Genomic DNA, 18481 nt, shown 5'->3' on the forward strand with positions numbered 1-18481 from the left:
TTTTTGGTGACCCCATTTAAATTCCACGCGACCCAAAATGGGGTCACAAACCCAAAGTTGAAGAACTTGTCTATAGATCAGTGTTTTTCGGGGGCGCTGACACATTGACACATGTTTATGACTCCTCCTCCTCCTATGTCGCGTGCTCTTTTTCCACCTGTGAATCACTAGAATCTCCACTTCCTGTTGCTGACCAATCACAGCTCAGACACATCCGGAGTCAGTAAGTGAAAAAAACAGGAAGCTCAGAGAAAGGGGGTGGAGCTACAGAACCAACATGGCTGCTGCACGGGTCAGACTGAAGGTCAATCAGTGATGCGCTTGATATGTTTACACTCATATCAATGCTTTATTTTGAAAGGATTCACACAGAAACATCTTCTAGAAATCTGTTTTTGAGCTAAAAAAAAGTTTGAATTCAAAGTCCTGCTCTGATTGGCTGTCAGTCCTGCTGTAAGAGGGCGGTCCTTTCCTCCAGCAGCCAATGAGCTGCGATCCTGCTGGCGTAGATGACGTAAGTCCATGATAGGACGACCACGAAAAGCAGAACCTACAGACAGGAAGTGGTTAGTGTCACGGTCTGTACGTGTGTAGGGGAACACAACACCATATATGACCATGATTGCGTAGCTCTCTCTGTGAATAGCAGTTACGTCGTGAAGGAAAGCTGAGACGCCATTTAACTTTTGTGTTTTCTCTTTTTGAGCTGTTAAAAACGACCTGTGGTGGTCATTGGTTGGTTAAAGTCGTTATCTAGCTAGCTAACACATAAGCAGTCTAAGGTTAGCCTAAATGTTGTCAAGCTAGGTTACTTATCCAGCATGATTTATCTTTTTTAATTTTATTTTTTAACATGAGCGAACCTAGTAACTGATGCTATGTTTCTTGATATTGTTATATCATTATTGTGATTGAAATTGTATTTTAAACCAAATCGTAATAAAAGAAATCTGTTTATAGATGCGGTTCATTGACTACAGTTATGTAACAGCAAAAATAAATATATCTATGGTCTCAAAATAAAGATACGTATGTTCGTGGCGTAGCTGGGCTGCGTAAAGTCATCGGGGCAGTACGCTAAATGGGCGGGGCGTGTTAGCAGGGCTCCTCCCACCGGACCCTACTGCGCAGACTCTGTATTTTGGCTTCAAGAGCGTTTAGTGGGAACAGCTACAAGACACGCCCACTGCCCCAAATGTAAGAGTAAAACATTAAAATCACAAACGGAATAAAACATTAGGCAAAACAAAAGCTTAAAAACTCACTGAGAAACAAACTTCATGTTTCCGTCTGTGGATGAGCTCAGCTAGCCTGTTAGCTTAGCCGCTAACGCTAACCAGTCTGTGTGTGATGGGATTTACCGCGGTTTGGATCCCGTTCACGGTGCGCGTGCACAGGGCTTCCATGGTAACGGAGTGGATCACAGTCCTCCTTCACGTCCGCTTCACAAACCGGTCCGGTAAAGTCACGGACTGTAAACCGGAACTAGCTGCGAGGCAGTAACTATGACAACGGGATCTGCTCACATAGAGACGTCTCACTCTGTTTAAACATGACAAACAAATAAATAAATATGAATAAAAACAAAGCTACATACAACACAAGCACAAATATGAGACACACATGGGGGGGGGTCACTTTTGATCACTTTAGATCGTTTTAAAGCAGCTCGGCCTGTTTCTGACGGAGTGAATCATCTCGACTGTCAAAGATCTTTGTAACAAAACGATAGGTTTGTGTTTCCCATCATGCACTGCGCGCTCCCGGTCCAGCTGTGACTCCTGTTTGAACGAAGAGAACTGACAGAACCGAACTACAGACACACTGACCCATTGACCCACTGACCCATTGACCCACTGACCCACGGAGCTACGGACCGGTGCTCAGCAGAGAGAGCGGCTGGATGAGAAGTTTCCTCAGGCGGACAGAGCGGAGCTTCAGGTCGGTGGAGCTAACGATGCTAACAGACACCGCTGTTTGATGACTATTGACCTGTTTGTTTGTTTACATAGCTGGTTATTAGCTGACCTGTGAGTTTGTTCACCTCTTTATTTGTTTGTGTAGCCGTATGTGTGCTACATGCTAATGCTAACGCTAAATGATTGGTTATATACAGACTGTTATTGTCTGTTGCTAATCTTAACACTGATGCTCGGTTCTTTCTAATGTTACGTCATGACATATGTCCAATGCTAACAGGCTAATATCTGAAGCTAATGCTGAGTCATGGCGGTCATAGTGACGTGACCTTATTGTTTCCTCCCATCCAGGTGATGGCGCCGCCCACACGAATGTCGCTGCGCTCGCGCCGCCGTGGAAATGCAGCAGACGACCTCCCGCCAGGAGGCGCTGCCTCGTCTCCTTCCTCCTCCTCGGCGATGGCGGCCCGGGCCGTGATGGTGGCGGAGGACGCGTCACCGGACTCAAAGTGTCCAATCTGCCTGGACCGCTTCAACAACGTGGCGTACCTGGACTGCTGTCTGCACCGCTTCTGCTTCCCGTGCATCCAGGAGTGGTCCAACAACAAGGCTGAGTGCCCGCTCTGCAAGCAGCCCTTTGCCGCCATCCTGCATTCGGTGCGCGCCGAGGACGACTTTAAGGAGTACACACCGCGCCCAGCGCCCACGCCCAGCAGCATTGCCGCCACCGTTGCCATGGTAGCGGCCATCACGCGGCGGCAGCAGGTCCGGCTGACGGTGCGGCGGCGGAGGAGCGAGGCCGGCTGGAGGGCCAGGATGTGGCAGATGTACCTGGAGGCTCCGCCCCTGTACGAGGAGGATCTGGAGGAGCGCATCCGCATCGTCACCGAGCTCGCCAAGCGCAGTGCCGTGATCGATGGCTTCCCTGGCCTGTGGTTGCCTGGGGCGCCCGTCACCCCTAACGACCCCACGTCACGGCGCATCATGGCACGCTTGGCGGCAAGGCAGCGTCTGCAGCGAGAGGGCGGAGCCGTGCGGCGCCTCAGGGACAGAGAGACGGTGGCTCTGAGGCGAGCGCTTTACCGTTGTGGCATCCGGGTCCGAGGGGTCGCCGGGGCAACGGACTCGCCAGGACTGCAGCAGCCCGACTTATCAGCAGAGAGCTTCAGACAAAGTCCCGCCCTCTTCAACAGGCTCCACCCTTGGCTGAGGCGAGAGCTAACAGTGCTGTACGGAGCACACTACTCACTGGTGATCTTGGTGCAGCGCGTAATCCTGGCGAGGATCGCCTTGTACGGCCTGGACGCGCCCATTGTGGCCGACGAGCTCCGCCCCTTCCTGTTGACATGCACTGAGCACTTCCTACACGAGCTGGTGAGCTTCGCCCGCTCGCCGCTCAGCCTGGAAACCTACGACCTGCAGGCTGTGTACGAGCCGCCCGCCGAGCCCGACTGGGTCCACAGCTCGACCGACAGCAGCTCCGTCATCTCCATCTCTGAGGAGGAGGAGGAGGAGGCGGAGCTACGGGCCGGGGGGGCGGAGCCAGAGGTTAGAGCGAATGAAGAGTCGGCGAATGATGTCATCCAGAGCTCCCTCAGCCTATCAGGGTGGGATGATGAGACGCCTGGCCCCTCCTATTCCACCGCCGAGCCTTCCTGTTCGCACGCACTCAGCCCTGCCCCTCTGCAGCCGACCAATCAGGAGGGGCGCCCGGAGGAGGAGGAGTGTCTGATCGTAGGCTACAGGAAGCCCATCGCTGAGCGCACGCCAGAGCTCGTTCAGCTCTCCTCTGACTCTGAGGAAGAGCAGCCGCCGCCCACCGCAGAAGCCCCGCCCACAATCCCCCCCTCCACGTCAGCGGCGTTCACGGGGCAGCCAGACGGGCGCTGCTTACATAAACGCCCCTGGTCAGTGGGCACGCCTCTCCCCGAGGAGGAACGGCAGCAGAGCAGGAGGAAGAGAAGGAGGAGGCAGAGGAAGAGCGCCTTCAGCCTCTCGCCGTTAGGCTCCTCCTCCTCCTCTGAGTCTGAATCGCCGCCCACCCTTACCGACGCCCTGTGTAGAGGAAGCTCCCCGTACTTCTCCTCCTTCTCCTCCTCTTCCTCCCCCTACCTCCGCCTCTCTCCTGCGACTCCGCCCCTGTCGCCTATCTTAGCCCCGCCCACCAACGGCCGGGGTGACGCCCTCCGAGTGGAGAAACCCGGAGGAAAAAGGAAGTACAAGAGCCGCCACCTGGACAGCAACGACCAGGAGCGACGGAAGATAGAAAGCAAAGAGAGGCGGAGCCAAGCAACCCAGAGGTCAGAGGTCACAGCGTGACGTAGATCAGTGATCAATAACTGATCAATAACTCTGTGTGTGTGTGTGTGTGTGTGTGTGTGTGTGTGTGTGCGTGTGTGGCAGGGAGCAGCGTAGTCCCAGTGTGGAGATCATCTATGAAGGCTCCGCCCACAAACATCGCCGCAAACGCCAGCGCAGGGAGGAGCGCAGCAGGTGAGTTTTTTTTTGGGGGGGGGGTTGTGAGGGGGAGGGGCTATGAGTTTGATTTTTGTTGTTCTTCTCTCAGCTCTCCCATCGTCATCACGCTGGACAGCGACAGTAACCATGACAACAGCCTCAGCCCCCCACAGCCAATCACAGGCTTCTCAGACCTCCCTCCGCTCCCATTGGTGGATTCTGCTGGACTGGGCGGGGCCTTGTCTGCTGGTGCGTGTGATCTTCCAATGGAGATCCTGGACGGTTCTGAAGAGTGGGCGGAGCTTACAGGATCAATCAATGGACAAATCAGAGCAGAGAACGATAACTACCAATCGGCTTCCAGTCCCATGATGGTAACTGTGGGGGAGGGGCCAGACAGGCTCTCCACCAAACACACTTCCTGTTGGTCTGAGGCCACGCCCCCTGCTGTTGCTGACCCCACCCACTGGGACGCTCCATCTTTTGTCAGACGCTCCTCTGCTGATCACATGACCACCGCTGCTCCTCCCTCAAACATCAGTAACGCTGAGCCCCGCCCACCCAGCACGCCCTGAAGCCACGCCCCCTCAGCTCCAGCACTTTGGGATCAAAGTTTTAATCCATGAAGTTATTTGACCAAACACACACACGTCATGTGACCTGTGAGTGTGTGTGTTTCTCAACACATATTTTATACGGATTTCTTGAAGGGGCGGGACTTGAGGTTAAATAAGCCAATCAGGTGACTTTCAATAAAACAATAATTAAAGAAAATAAAAGTCACATTCAAACACTGTTAATAAAATACATTTTCATGATGTAGAAAAAATAAAAGTTTAAACTTTTGAAACAAGGATCTATTTGCAGCTGTAGTTCTCTTTTAGTGGGTTGGTTCTAAAGCAGGGGTTCTCGTAAGTCCCCCCTTTGTCCAAATACTGCATTGTGCTCAGAATACTATAAATATAGATGTTAATGAATGAGTGATAAAACACATTTTAAAGAATCTCATTTTGTAAATAAGTGGAAATAAACAGTATTTAGTTCAGTGGTTGAGGCGCCGATTGTAAAGTTGTACACGCTAAAATAAACAGCAACGTTTAGCATCATTTAGCAACAAACAAGGTTTAAAAAACGTACATGTATTTCACATTATTTGTTATCAGATTTACAGCAATTGTGATATTTTTTATCGTATAATGTCAATGTTGAATCTAAATGTATAAATCTTAAATGTTAAATTGAAATTTCACATTTCATATTTAACTAATATACAAATTCACTGTTTAGATTTAAGATTTTGATTTAACATTTAGCATTTTGATTTAACATTTAGATTTAATCTTTAGATTTAGATGTAACATTTACACGTAGCATTCAGATTTAACATTTAGATGTAACATTTAACATTTAGATGTAACATTAGCATTTAGATTTAACATTGACCTGTTATGTACAAGGAAAAAAAAAATCAAAATATTCACAAATATTGCTGTAAATCTGCTCAAAACCAGAGTTGTATATATATGTATATATATATACAGTATGTATATATATACAGTATATATATATACTGTGTATATATATATATAGTTGTAACAACAGAAGTCCAAAATATTTGACCATCACGTGATTCATGTAAGAATGAATTTGTTTCCAGAAGTTATTAGTGGATCATTTAAATCTATTGATTTCTAGTGACATCACTGGGATTATTGGTAATTTGTCATCAATAACTGCATTGATTGACAATATTTACAGTATACACTACACAGTCATATGTATGCGTATATACATTATATGTTTATGTAGTTCCATAAAATGTTTTTTTTCCTAACGTAAGTTTGTATTAATAATTAGTGTAAACCGCTTACCTGCTTTTTTGACATAATTAAGGCAAACAATGAGTTTAAAAACATGTTAATATGTATTATATACAGGATGTATTGCTTTAAATTTTCTTTCTTAAATATGTATGTTATTATGAGCAATCACATCCCAGTGTTTATTGACGTACTATAACCATACAACTTTTATTTATTTTTATTTATTTTATTTTTTTTTGGGGGGGTTTAAAAATTCATACTAGTTTATTTTCATCCATTTCAGTAATCCCATATATTTATAAATTCACTGTCTACTTTTTGTTTTGCTAAAGGCAGAAATCTGGATAAGGTGATATTAAAAAAAACATTGAAATCACATTTATTATGTTTATACATATATAAAAATAGACATTAGATTTTTACTATGCGCTAATGTACCAAGATTAATCCATTAAATAAATGTCCTATCGCTGTGAAAAAGGAGGTAAAATGTAACAGATCTAAAATAAATCTATATTAAAACTTTAAAAACATCTGTGAGGTAATCATATTCAATCACCTTATTTACACTTTTTCACATAGAACACGATTGAAAAGCTTCTGTATGATTAAAATAAATAAGATATGTAGCTTATGTAAGTAGATATATGGGCGACCGTGGCTCAGGTGGTAGTGGGTCGTCTTCTGATCGAGAGGTTGGGGGTTCGATCCCAGTACCTGACTATGTGTTGAAGTGTCCTTGGGCAAGACACTTGCATGTCAGTCCTGTCCCACTGGTGTGTGAATGTGAGAGTGACTGGGTGAATGAGCTGATGTGTAAAGACTGTTTCAGTGGTGATAAAGCTCTATATAAATCATGTCCATTTAACATTTACCATAAAACTGAGTTGTGTGTGTGAAGTAAAGTCACGTTATTCTGCAGGCACCTTTTCAGGTATTAATTAATATTATTATTAATTTTATTTATTTTACTACAGCAAAATAAATCACATTTAAAAGAATTTAAAAACATTGCATTGCATTAATAAAATGCAAGCCTTAACCACCTTGTGGTTAAGGCTGAGTGTTGTTAACTTTGTCTAGTAATGTTAACATATCCATAATCTATAATATATAGAGATAATCCACTAACATGGTTTAATGCACACGTTAGTGAGTTTAGATACGCTGATAATAATAATAATAATAACGTCTTACTGTCTAATCAGCTCTAACTCCATTGGCTACAATAATAAACTGATCACTTCCTGGAACTATTGAGGCTCCATGAGACGCCATTGTTGTTAAAAACAGAACCAATGGAGTGAACAGAGTTGTCTCTACTCTCTCTATATATACGGCTCTGATCAAAAGTTACTTTATATTATTTTTATTCACACACGTTTTTTTAATGTTGCTGCATTTTAGTTTAACTAGGTTTACAGAATATTTCACAAAGTGAAAGTATAGAAATACAGTTGTTTAAGATTGTGTGTTGTTTTGATTAAAAAAAAAAAAAAAATAATAATAATAATAATAATTAAAACAATTCAAATATCTATTTAAATTTTTGCAAAAATTTCAGACGACCCCACATGGGGTCCCAACCCCAGGGTTGAGAAACACTACTGAATAGATTTATTTCTATAGTTTCACTGACACGTTATTCATCTCTCTCTCTGGTACCCAATGTAGTGCTGCCACGTATCCCTAGGGGTACACGTACCCCCATTTGAGAAACACTGATCATTGGTATTTATTTGAACTTCAGAGCTCACTACCACCATTGGACGACAGGGGGCGGTGACGTCATGTCTTTCAGTCTGAACCTGGTTTAGTTTATTTGGTTTGATTAGATTTAATTAATTATCCATTAATATGACGTGTGGCTCCGCCCCCAGGCTACACACTGTTAGCATGGACACAATGATGGACGTCTCTTTGTTTACACACACACACACACACACACACACACTGCGACAAAAACACTCCGATTGCGTCACACACTCATTCCTATCCTTACCAGGCAGGCCACGCCCACTTTCTAGAAGACTTGCCATTGTTAGTGCTGTTGCTAGGCAACACGCTGCACTGTCGCCAGGGACAACGCGCTCTGTGAGAAGAAAGACGGTGTGTGTGTGTGATGCAACGCGCTGACACACACACACTCCTCTTTGAGATGCTTTATTATATTAATATTCAGCACACGAGGAGGAGGAGACAGAGAAGACAAGCCCCGCCCACATGACCCCCACAGAGGGTCAGACATCTGCACACAGACCAGGATGGTTTCCTCCCCGTGGTCCTCCATCAGTCCCATTGAGCATCTGGAACATCTGGGACGTTCTTCTCTGGTTCTGGTGGCTGTGAGAACCTGTAAGTCCTCCTCGTTCCCACAAACACAAACCTTCTCAACTTCTCCACAAACTTTGTACAAATAGAAAAAAGATGCGACACAGTGAGTGAGTCCGTCTGCTGGACTGGATCAGACCTGAGAACGTTCCCCTCATCATCCACACATGACCACATGACCACATGACCCGGATCCATCAGGAGGTCTGGAGGTCTGGAGGAGGAGGTAGACACATGGTGGGCTAACAGTGAGGTTTAGTCGTGGTGGGGTTCTGAATGGTCCTGGTTCTACAGGAGGAGGGGGAGGGGAACATTCACATTCAGTCCTGCTCCCTGGCTCCTCCCCCTCACTAAGCCCCGCCCTTTGATGCCTGTGTTCATGTAAACTCTGACTTTAGTCTGGATTCTGTCTAATGTGAAGGGAAATGAATGTAACCTTTGACCTTTGACCCTCTCATCCACAGCTGGAACCTTTAACATCCAGAACCAGAACCAGAACCCAGCCTGGACCTGGACCCTCATCTGGTTCCTCAGAAGAACCATCTAAAGGCCTCGGCCGGAGGAACGGAGGGAGGACGCTACGCAGAAAAACACAGAAGAAGAAGAAACGCTGAGTCAGTGTGAGGCAACTTTTAGCATCATTTAGCAACAAACAACGATTATAATGATTACTTTTTATTTTATAACGTTTTTCACAGATAAAATCACACAGCGCTGCACAGCCAACAATGAGAGTAAAACAACGTCACAAAAAGATTTAAAACAACAGTAGGAACATCATAAAAAAATAATACAAATTCAAATCAATTTAACTAAAAGCTTTTCTGAAAAGTGTGATTTTCAGATGTTTTTTAAAAGAATCCACACAGACAAGTTGACAGAGGAACTGGTTTAGGTTGTTCTAGAGTCTTGGTTCTACCTCCTGGAACACCACGTCACCCTGGGTTTTAAAATGAGTCTTTGGGGTCATCTTACGTATTTAAAAAACAGTAATATTTGTGATATTTTTTCTCTCCTATAATGTCAACGTTGAATCTAAATGTTAAATGTAAATCTTGAATCTAACTTTCACGGGTGAAGCTAAATACTTAGCTAATATGCAAATTGACTGTTTACACTTACATTTAGATTTAGATTTGGCATTTACATTAACATTTAACATTTACATTTACATTTACATTTACATTTACATTTACATTTACATTTAACATTTACATTTACATTTACATTTACATTTAGCATTTAGCATTTAGCATTTAGATTTAGCATTTAGATTTAACATTTAGATTTAGTTTTGACATTTAGATTTGGATGTAATATTTACACTTAGCATTTATATTTAACTTTTATATTTAAATGTAACATTTAGATTCAATACTTAGATTTTACATTTAGATTTAGTTTTAGCATTTAGATTTAATATTAAGATTTAAATTTAACATTTATATTTAGCATTTAGATGTAACATTTGCCTTTAGCATTTAGATTTAACATTAACATTTAAAAGAAACATTTAGGTTAAACATTTAGTTTTAGTTTTAATATTTAGATTAAATTTTTAGATTTAACATTTATATTTAGTTTTAATATCTAGATTTAATATTTAGATTTAGATGTAGCATTTAGCATTTAGATTTAATATTTAGATTTAACATTTAGATTTAGTTTTAACATTTAGATTTAGATGTAACATTTACATTTAGCATTTATATTAAACTTGTACATTTAAATTTAACATTTGGATTTAATATTTAGAAAAAATATCCAAAATTTCACAAATATTGCTCTAAATCTGGTCAAAAGCAACATAAAAAGTTTTTTTGAGTTTTGCCGCATTTTAGTTTAACTAGATTCAAATTTCACAAGGTGAAAGTATAGAAATACAGTTGTTTAAGATTGTGTGTTGTTTTAATATGAAAAAATAATAATATTTACAAAAATTCAAAAATCTATTCACATTCTTGCAGAAACTCCAGGTGACCCCACATGGGGTCCCGACTACAAGGTTGAAAAACACTGATTTAGTGGCTCCTGAATATATTTATTTCTATAGTTTGTATAATTTCTGGTCATCTCATGTCTGGGGGGGGGGGGGGGGGGGGACCAACACTGACATTTTAATTATGAGTTTAAAGAAAAACACAGAAGAAGAAAAAACGCTGACTGACAGGTGGACATACAAAGGTGTAAATGGAGGTGAAATGGGATTTTAAAAAGGGTTCAAAGCATATGTGTCAAACTCAAGATCCAGGGGCCAAATTCAGGACTTTAGACCATCAAATTCGGTCCCACAGGATAAGGTCAAAATTACAGAAAATATGAATGATTGTGTAAAAATACCAAGAAATTCAGTTGTAGATATTTCAGTCCTTCCAAATATACATGATGGAAGTCATTTTTAATCGCTGATTATTGAAAAAATCTTTTCTCTAGGAAATTTTGTCTATAACTTCCATTACTTTACATTTATTTAGAATTGGGCAGAATAATGTGGAAATTGCTCCTTTTCCCGCCTAAAATCTGTGACCCATTTGAGATCAAAGTGCTCCATGTTTGGCCTTTGATCTGAAACATGTTTAAACCCCTGGGTTAAAATGTTATACATTAGAGTAATAACAGACAATTAATATTAGAATAATTCGTTTAAACTGGCAGTTAATGCACATGACAAATGGTGAATATGGTAAATTGGCAAAAAAGAGGTTAAAAGTGACAATAATGGGTCAACATATGTGACATTAGGTGTAAAAGTGGTAGAAATGGTTTATAAGTGATGAACATGTCTGGAAAGTGGAAAAATGTGTAGAAAAGTCATTAGAATGTGATGTAGAAGTGTCAGAAATGTGAGAAATGTAGCAAAAATACATTAAAAGGAGAAAAAATATGGAAAGAAAAAGTGATGAAAATATGTTAAAATATGGTGAAGTTGTAGAAAAATGGTAAAAATAAGTAAAAATGGGATGAAATTGTTCAGAAAATATTCTTAGTTTCCTAAAAACATCTGGCCTCTCAACCACAAATGAGGTTCTGAACCTAAGGTTGAGAACCCCTGCTTGACTGAGTGGCAGTGTCTACAATCTGAGATGGAACAAAGAGCTGTAGGACAGTTAGCGTAGCATGCTAACAGTAAACAACAGACTGATACGCAGACATACAAGCAGGAACAAAGCCCGCCCTCAGGCATGCTCTGATTGGCTGGGCCGTGTGTGTGTGTTTTACCTCCCCCCCTCCTCCTCCTCCTCCCCCAGGCTTCTTCTTCAGTTCTTCACACTTCCTGAACTTGCAGATCTGATGACCCGTCTTCCTGTTCCGACATGACGAACACACGCCACAGTTGATGAGTCGTCGACACGGCCCACACACGCCGCACCGCTTCCTCTTCCTTTTGGCCACCGCCCCTGACGACGATGACGAGGAGAGAGAAGCACCGCCCACCGCTGCGCTCGCCGCCCCGGCTAACGATGGCGAGGAGGAGGAGGGGCAGGGGGAGGAGCCTGCGTGCTGCTGGCAGTCCGTTAGTGCTCGCTGTCCGCTCGTCATCTGAAACGCGCTGCTAGTGTCCGAAATCCCACCTCCTGCCGACCCCATCGCCATGACAATGACCCCGGGCGGTAGCCCCAGGCCGCCCAGGAAGCCGCCGCCCATCATCCCACTGCTGTTGCAGCTGCCGGCCTCTGATAGGCCCATCATGTCCGTGTGTCCCTGCTTGTTGATGACGCCGCAGTCCGTCCCGCTGCTGTACCCGGACAGGAAGTTCCCATTGGTCGGCGCCATGGAGTGATGGTGTGACGATCCCTGCGCGATAGGAAGCGACACGCCGTGTTTCTCAGAGGCCACGCCCTCAGCGCTGGCCCCACCCACAGGGCCGCCCTGTAGACTGGCACTGTGCGGGTGTGAGGGTGTCATGTGTCCGGCCGTGGCCGTCGGGTGGTGGTGGTGGTGGTGGTGAGGGGCTGTTGCCGCACCCACGGGTTTTGGCCGGCCCCAAAACACGGCCGCCGGGTGACTCATGTTCATGTTGTCATGGCAACCCCAGGGCGTTGTCGCCATGGCTCCGAGCCTGGCGGCGGTGGGAGGGAAGATTGGGGCGGCCGCCAGACGCGCCGCCAGCTTTGCCGACTGCGGGAAGTTGGAGACGTTCATGTTGACGTTGGTCTTGTAGAAGTTGGCGATGGACGAGCGGTAGCGGTCCATCTCTGAGTAGTCCAGGACGGGGGCGAGGCCGGAGACCTGCAGCCAATCACAGTCCCTCATCACAAAGTCTGTCAGCCAATCAGACACAAGCATCGTTTGGACTAAAAACGTGTCCACAGGGGGTGCCACGATACGGCACGCGCTCCACACTCACCTGGCCTTGTCCGCCGTAGCCGTGGTGGGCGGGGTGGTGGTGTGAGGGGGCGGAGCTTCTCTGGAGCATGGACGACAGGTCGCTCTCCACGCACACGCCACTCGTCATGCCCGACATAACCTCACGCGTGGGCGCCGCTTCCTGAAGGAGAAAGAGACGGTACTCTGTGGACACAGACAGACCAAGATCAGACGTGTGATGTGTGCGTGTGTGCGCGTGTGTGTGCGTGTGAAGCAACAGACCGCTGTCAGTCCTTCGTTTAATGACAGGAAGTAACACTCCATCACTAACCAGGAGCTCATCTCTGAACTCTCAACCAATCAGGTTCTGTCCATCAGATGACCTTTGACCCTCTCTGGGCTCGTGCACTTACACGCACACGTGCACACACACGTACACGTGCACACACGCACACGTGGACAGTTAAACGTTGGCAGATGTGGAGCAGATGTGTGTGAACGAGCGCCTCAGCTGGAAAGCTGAGTGTGTGTGTGAGTGTGAGTGTGTGTGTGTGTGAGTGCGCGTGAGTGCGCGTGTGTGTGTGAGAGTGTGTCCCTCCCCCTCCTCCTCCCCCCTCCCTGAGGCGTAACTAATTACCCTGTCTGGTCAGCCGGGCGGCGCGAGCCTCGACAGAAGGTCACGGTTGCCACCGGCCGGGCGCGAGGGGAGAACGGCTCTCCCACGCGACACATTAACGCCCCCCCCCCTTCCTTCCCCCTGCCCCCCCCCCCCTGCCAGCTCTTCCTCCTCCTGAGGCACAGAGGAGGATGGGGGGGGGGGAGTAAAATGGGAACTGATAACGAGCGATAAACACGACGGTCGCAGCATGCGGTCTGACTGGGAGGAGGAACCCAGGAGATGGACGGCGGTCCTACTTACCGGGCCCGTAGGGAGGAGGAGGAGGAGGAGGAGGAGGAGGAGGAGGAGGAGGAGGAAGGAGACCGTCTGGGAATTAACCCGCCACGGATCATGGCGGGAACCGAGAGAGGAGAGGAGGGGGGAGAGAAGAGCACCGGGAGGGAAGTGTCGGTCTGCTGGAGATGGGGGGGTAACGGATGATGGGGGGGGCGGGTGGATAATCACCTGGGCTTGGCACGAGCGAGCGTTGAGGATAGGAGGGAGGCGGGGGGAGGCGCTCTGTGGGGGGTGGGGGGTGGGGGGGGTGGTAAATTAGCCGACAGAGGCTCTGCAGGGGCGGAAAGAGGAGGGGGGATGAATAATGGCGGAGGTTATGAACGGATACAGGCGTCTATCGAGCTCAGCGGAGGGAGACGAGTGTGTGTGTGAGTGTGTGTGTGTGTGTGTGTGTGTGTGTGTGTGTGTGTGTGTGTGTGTGTGTGTGTGTGTGTGTGTGTGTGTGTGTGTGTGTGTGTGTGTGTGTGTGCGTGTGTGTGTGTGTGTATGTGTGTGTGTGTGTGTGAAGGCGCCTGCAGCAGCGTGCGGTGTGAACATCTGATTGGCGTCGTGGTGCGAAGTGTTGGGGGGGCAGCAGGCGTGAGACGCTGCAGCTGATTGGCTGGATGTAGAGATGGGAGGGAGAGGGGTTGGGGGGCTAGGGGGGAGGGGGGGCAATAGCAGAGCGATGTGAGGAGAGAAAGTGTGACTGGCTCACAGTCAGAGCTGTTCGTCCAATGAGCTGACAGATAAACAAACAATAACACTCGCCTCGTTTCATACAAGATGTGAAGACTGTGCTACAAAAAGCATTACCAACATTAACAGCATTAGTAATATTAGCAACATTAGCAGCAGTAGCAGCATTAGTTATATTAGCAACATTAGCAGCATTAGCAACAATAGCAGCATTAGTAATATGAGCAACATTAGCAGCATTAGTAATATTAGCAATATTAGTAGTATTAGCAATATTAGCAACATTAGAATTATTAGCAACATTAGCAGCATTAGCAACATTAGAATTATTAGCAACATTAGCAGCAGTAGCAGCATTAGTAATATTAGTAGCATTAGCAACAATAGCAGAATTAGTAATATTAGCAACATTAACAACAATAGCAACAATAGCGGCATTAGTAATATTAGCAATATTAGCAACATTAGCAGCAATAGCAACATTATTATTATCATGAGCAACATTAGCAGCATTGCAACAATAGCAGCATTAGCAACATTAGCAGCATTACAACATGAGCAACATTAGCAGCATTACAAAAGTTAACAACATTAGCAATATTTAAAGCAAATTTATTTGTATAGCGTATTTCATACACAAGGCAACTCAATGTGCTTTACATGATAAAACATTCAATTGTTTAAAATCAATAAGAACATTTAAAATCATCAACAAACACATGACATCATCATCATGACCATAAATCTCTCTCAATCATACACAGTAGAGAAAAAAAGTTCCTTTAACTTTGATTTAAAAATGTTCACATGTGATACTGACTTCAGCTCTGCTGCAGTTTGTTCCACTTCTTTGCAGCATAACAACTAAACACAGCATCACCATGGTTACTGTGAGCTCTGGGCTCCACTATCTGACCTGTGTCCATAGATCTCAGAGACCTGCTGGGTTCATACCTGACTAACATGTCACTGATGTATTCTGGACCAAACCCATTCACACATTTATAACCAGCAGCAGAACTTTACAGTCTACTCTGAGGCTGACTGGGAGCCAGTGTAATGTGTTCTGACCTCTTTGTTCTGGTTCAGACCTGAGCTGCAGCGTTCTGAACCAGCTGTAGATGTTTGATGAAGACCATTACAATAGTCCAGTCTGCTGGAGATAAAAGCATGGACCAGTTTCTCCTGATCTTTCTGAGTCATTAAACCTTTCACTCTGGAGATGTTCTTTAGGTGGTAGAAGATGTTTTTGTGATAGATTTGATCTGATGCTGAATGTCAGATCTGAGTTGACTCAGCAATAGCAGCAATAGTAACAATAGTAACATTAGCAGCATTAGCAACATTAGCTGCATTAGCAGCATTGGTAACATTAGCAATATTAGCAACATTAGCAGCTTTAGCAACATTGGTTTTATTATTATCATTAGTAACATAAGCAACATTAGTAACATTTGTAAAATTAGCAACATTATTATCATTAGCAACATTAGCAGCATGTTAATCTGACCATAATGACACATTTGTTAATTATTTCTATCAATTCCATAAGGACCTGATAGTTTAGCCCCACCCCTTTACTCATTGACACTCTTAAATGGTAAATGGACATGATTTATATAGAGTTTTATCACCACTGAAACAGTCTCAAAGCTCATTCACACACCAGTGGGACAGGACTGACATGCAAGGCACTAGTCGACCACTGGGTTCAGTGTCACATAGTCAGGTACTGGGATCGAACCCCCAACCTCTCGATCAGAAGACGACCCTCTACCACCTGAGCCACAGTCGCCAACGTGCTAGGATAACCAAACATGAGGGATTAATCGCTACATGCTAAGCTAACCCAATAATGTGTGACTGATTCCTATGGGCTAAGCTAACCAAACATGTGGGACTGGTCGCTATGTGCTAAGCTAACCAAACTGTTGGACACACCCACACAATTAATGTCCTTATAAACAGATTTATGGCCATAGTTACATCATCAGATGAAATAATTTACAAAGACAACAACATAAATATTATTAATGCACTTTATTAACAGGAATATATAAACCTGTACTTTTCTTTTTATTTGACAGAAACAAAGATGAAACAAGAAGAAACGTCTGATGTAAGTTTGTGTTTTTGTTGTTTGTTGGAGGTAAAAACACACAGCTGTGCTTCTTCTTCATGTGTTTTCATTTGTTTATGTCCGTCACTGTTTAGCTTTAGTCAGGAGGAATTATACACTCAGGGAGTATTGTTGCTAAATTGCTTATGCTAACTTTTGCCACATTTAGCAACAAACCACGTGTAGAAAATTCAGTGAATTTTTTTATGTTACTTTTGACCAGATTTAGAGCAACTTTTGTCAAATGAGTTTTTATTTTGGTACTTCCGGTGAATTTTCATATTAGCTAAATATTTAGTTCCAATTAGATATAACATTTAACATTTAGATTTAGATTTAACATTTAGATTAAGATTTTACCTTTAGGATTTACATTTAACATTTAGATTTAGATTTCATATTCAACATTTAACATTTAGATTTAGATTTAACATTTAGATTAAGATTTTACCTTTAGGATTTACATTTAACATTTAGATTTAGATTTCATATTCAACATTTAACATTTAGATTTAGATTTAACATTTAGATTAAGATTTTACCTTTAGGATTTACATTTAACATTTAGATTTAGATTTCATATTCAACATTTAACATTTAGATTTAACATTTAGATTAAGATTTCATATTCAACATTTAACATTTAGATTTACCATTTATATTTAAATTTAAAATTTAGATTTAATATTTAGATTTAATATTTAACATTTAGATTTAGATCTTTATGTATGTGTATGTGAATTTTATTTATGTTACTTTTGGCCAGATTTAGATCAACTTTTGTCAAATGAGTTTTTATTTTGGAACTTCCGGTGAAAATGTACATATTAGCTAAATATTTATTTTAATTTCGATTTAACATTTTGATTTAACATTTATGTTAAAATGTAACATTTAGATTTAAAATTAATATTTAACATTTAGATTTAGATTTAACATTCAGCATTAAGGTTTAACATTTAAATTTAAATGTAACCGATTAATATTTACATTTTTTACATTGACATTATATTTTTATCAGAATAGTAAATTTCACAATTTTCACAAACGTTGTTATAAATCTGGTCAAAAGTAACCCCCATAAATGAGAACATTCAAACCCATCACTGTGTTGGGTTTCCACTGCAGCTCAAACAGCAAAAGGTCGCCATCTGGTGGACATTATGAGCAGTGCAGGTAGGGATAAGGTTACAGACTGTCAGTAGTCTGAAACAGGTCAGTACGGGACTAATACTAGAGTCATTGGTGGTATAGTGGTTAGCATAGCTTATTTTCAAACACTTGACCCGGGTTTGATTCCAGGCAACGCAGTCTTAACATTTTTAACCACGGTTGTTTTATGTGTTACTGTCGTGTTTTATATTTTAACCATATATTTATTATTTTACATATATTTATATTTCTGAGCTTCCAAATCTTAAATGGAAATCTCAAATGTTAAGTCTAAATCTAAATCTAAATCTAAATCTAAATGCTAAATGTTAAATCGACATCTAAATGTTGAATATTAAGTCTAAATGTTAAATCCAAAAGTTAAATATTAAATCTAAATGCTAAATGCTAAATCTAATTGTTAAATATTAAAAGTAAAAGTTAATTGTAAATGTTAATTAAATGTAAATGTTAAAGTGTTTTTATTGTAGGTTGTGCCAGACATTACTAAACAAAAAAAAACTTTTTTTTTTTAAAACTCCCCTCCCCCCGTCCCACAGAACACTCCCACCCTGTTGCACCTTAAAAAATAAAATGAAATAAACACATATTTATATTCAAGTACTAATAGAATAGAAATATGAACATATATATATATATACATTATTGTAATAGAATAATTGAGAGATCCACGTGTTTAATTTGATCCAAGACGTGTTGCCAGAGAGTGAAAAACCTT

The 18481-nt window shown here is 43.0% G+C and overlaps 2 protein-coding genes and 1 long non-coding RNA gene across 7 annotated transcripts; 1 reads left to right on the plus strand and 2 right to left on the minus strand.

The window, feature by feature from the left end:
• Positions 1 to 325: 325 nt before the first annotated feature.
• Positions 326 to 1492, minus strand: LOC114460585 (uncharacterized). The gene is made up of 2 exons (XR_003673682.1): positions 1362 to 1492; positions 326 to 550 (listed from the first exon to the last, which is right to left on the minus strand). It is a non-coding gene; the product is annotated as an uncharacterized LOC114460585 (long non-coding RNA).
• A 246-nt stretch (positions 1493 to 1738) lies between these two features.
• Positions 1739 to 5232, plus strand: LOC114460541 (E3 ubiquitin-protein ligase Topors-like). Its single transcript, XM_028442418.1, has 4 exons — positions 1739 to 1941; positions 2271 to 4219; positions 4323 to 4412; positions 4486 to 5232. Exons 2-4 carry the CDS (start codon positions 2274 to 2276, stop codon positions 4949 to 4951), a joined length of 2502 nt encoding a protein of 833 aa, XP_028298219.1. The 5' UTR covers positions 1739 to 1941; positions 2271 to 2273; the 3' UTR covers positions 4952 to 5232.
• Positions 5233 to 8349: 3117 nt separating this feature from the next.
• On the minus strand, positions 8350 to 14165 carry LOC114460555 (CXXC-type zinc finger protein 5). Of its 5 annotated transcripts, XR_003673670.1 has the most exons (5): positions 13476 to 13603; positions 12879 to 13042; positions 11750 to 12760; positions 8967 to 9108; positions 8350 to 8818 (listed from the first exon to the last, which is right to left on the minus strand). XR_003673670.1 is itself a non-coding variant. In XM_028442451.1 (4 exons), the coding sequence occupies exons 2-4, from the start codon at positions 12993 to 12995 to the stop codon at positions 9061 to 9063; spliced, it is 1176 nt and encodes a 391-aa protein (XP_028298252.1). In that variant the 5' UTR covers positions 12996 to 13042; positions 13758 to 14165; the 3' UTR covers positions 8350 to 9060. The 5 variants fall into 5 exon arrangements, 4 of the variants coding, with proteins under 4 accessions (XP_028298252.1, XP_028298251.1, XP_028298254.1 ...); XM_028442451.1 differs by lacking the exon at positions 13476 to 13603 and adding an exon at positions 13758 to 14165 and having other exon boundaries at positions 8350 to 9108; XM_028442450.1 differs by having other exon boundaries at positions 8350 to 9108.
• Between the last annotated feature and the right edge of the window lie 4316 nt (positions 14166 to 18481).

The sequence above is a fragment of the Gouania willdenowi genome, unplaced genomic scaffold, assembly GCF_900634775.1.
Source record: "Gouania willdenowi unplaced genomic scaffold, fGouWil2.1 scaffold_51_arrow_ctg1, whole genome shotgun sequence".
NCBI lineage: Eukaryota > Metazoa > Chordata > Actinopteri > Blenniiformes > Gobiesocidae > Gouania > Gouania willdenowi.

Excerpts from the sequence above, each read along its gene's own strand:
- LOC114460541 (XM_028442418.1), top strand. The coding sequence starts at position 2,274 with ATGGCGCCGCCCACACGAATGTCGCTGCGCTCGCGCCGCCGTGGAAAT. Across the intron at positions 4,220-4,322 it reads CGGAGCCAAGCAACCCAGAG|GGAGCAGCGTAGTCCCAGTG; the intron begins GTCAGAGGTCAC and ends CGTGTGTGGCAG. Across the intron at positions 4,413-4,485 it reads CGCAGGGAGGAGCGCAGCAG|CTCTCCCATCGTCATCACGC; the intron begins GTGAGTTTTTTT and ends TTCTTCTCTCAG.
- LOC114460555 (XM_028442451.1), bottom strand. The coding sequence starts at position 12,995 with ATGTCGGGCATGACGAGTGGCGTGTGCGTGGAGAGCGACCTGTCGTCC. Across the intron at positions 12,761-12,878 it reads GCTACGGCGGACAAGGCCAG|GTCTCCGGCCTCGCCCCCGT; the intron begins GTGAGTGTGGAG and ends GATTGGCTGCAG. Across the intron at positions 9,109-11,749 it reads GAGGAGGAGGAGGGGGGGAG|CGTCCTCCCTCCGTTCCTCC; the intron begins GTAAAACACACA and ends TTTTCTGCGTAG.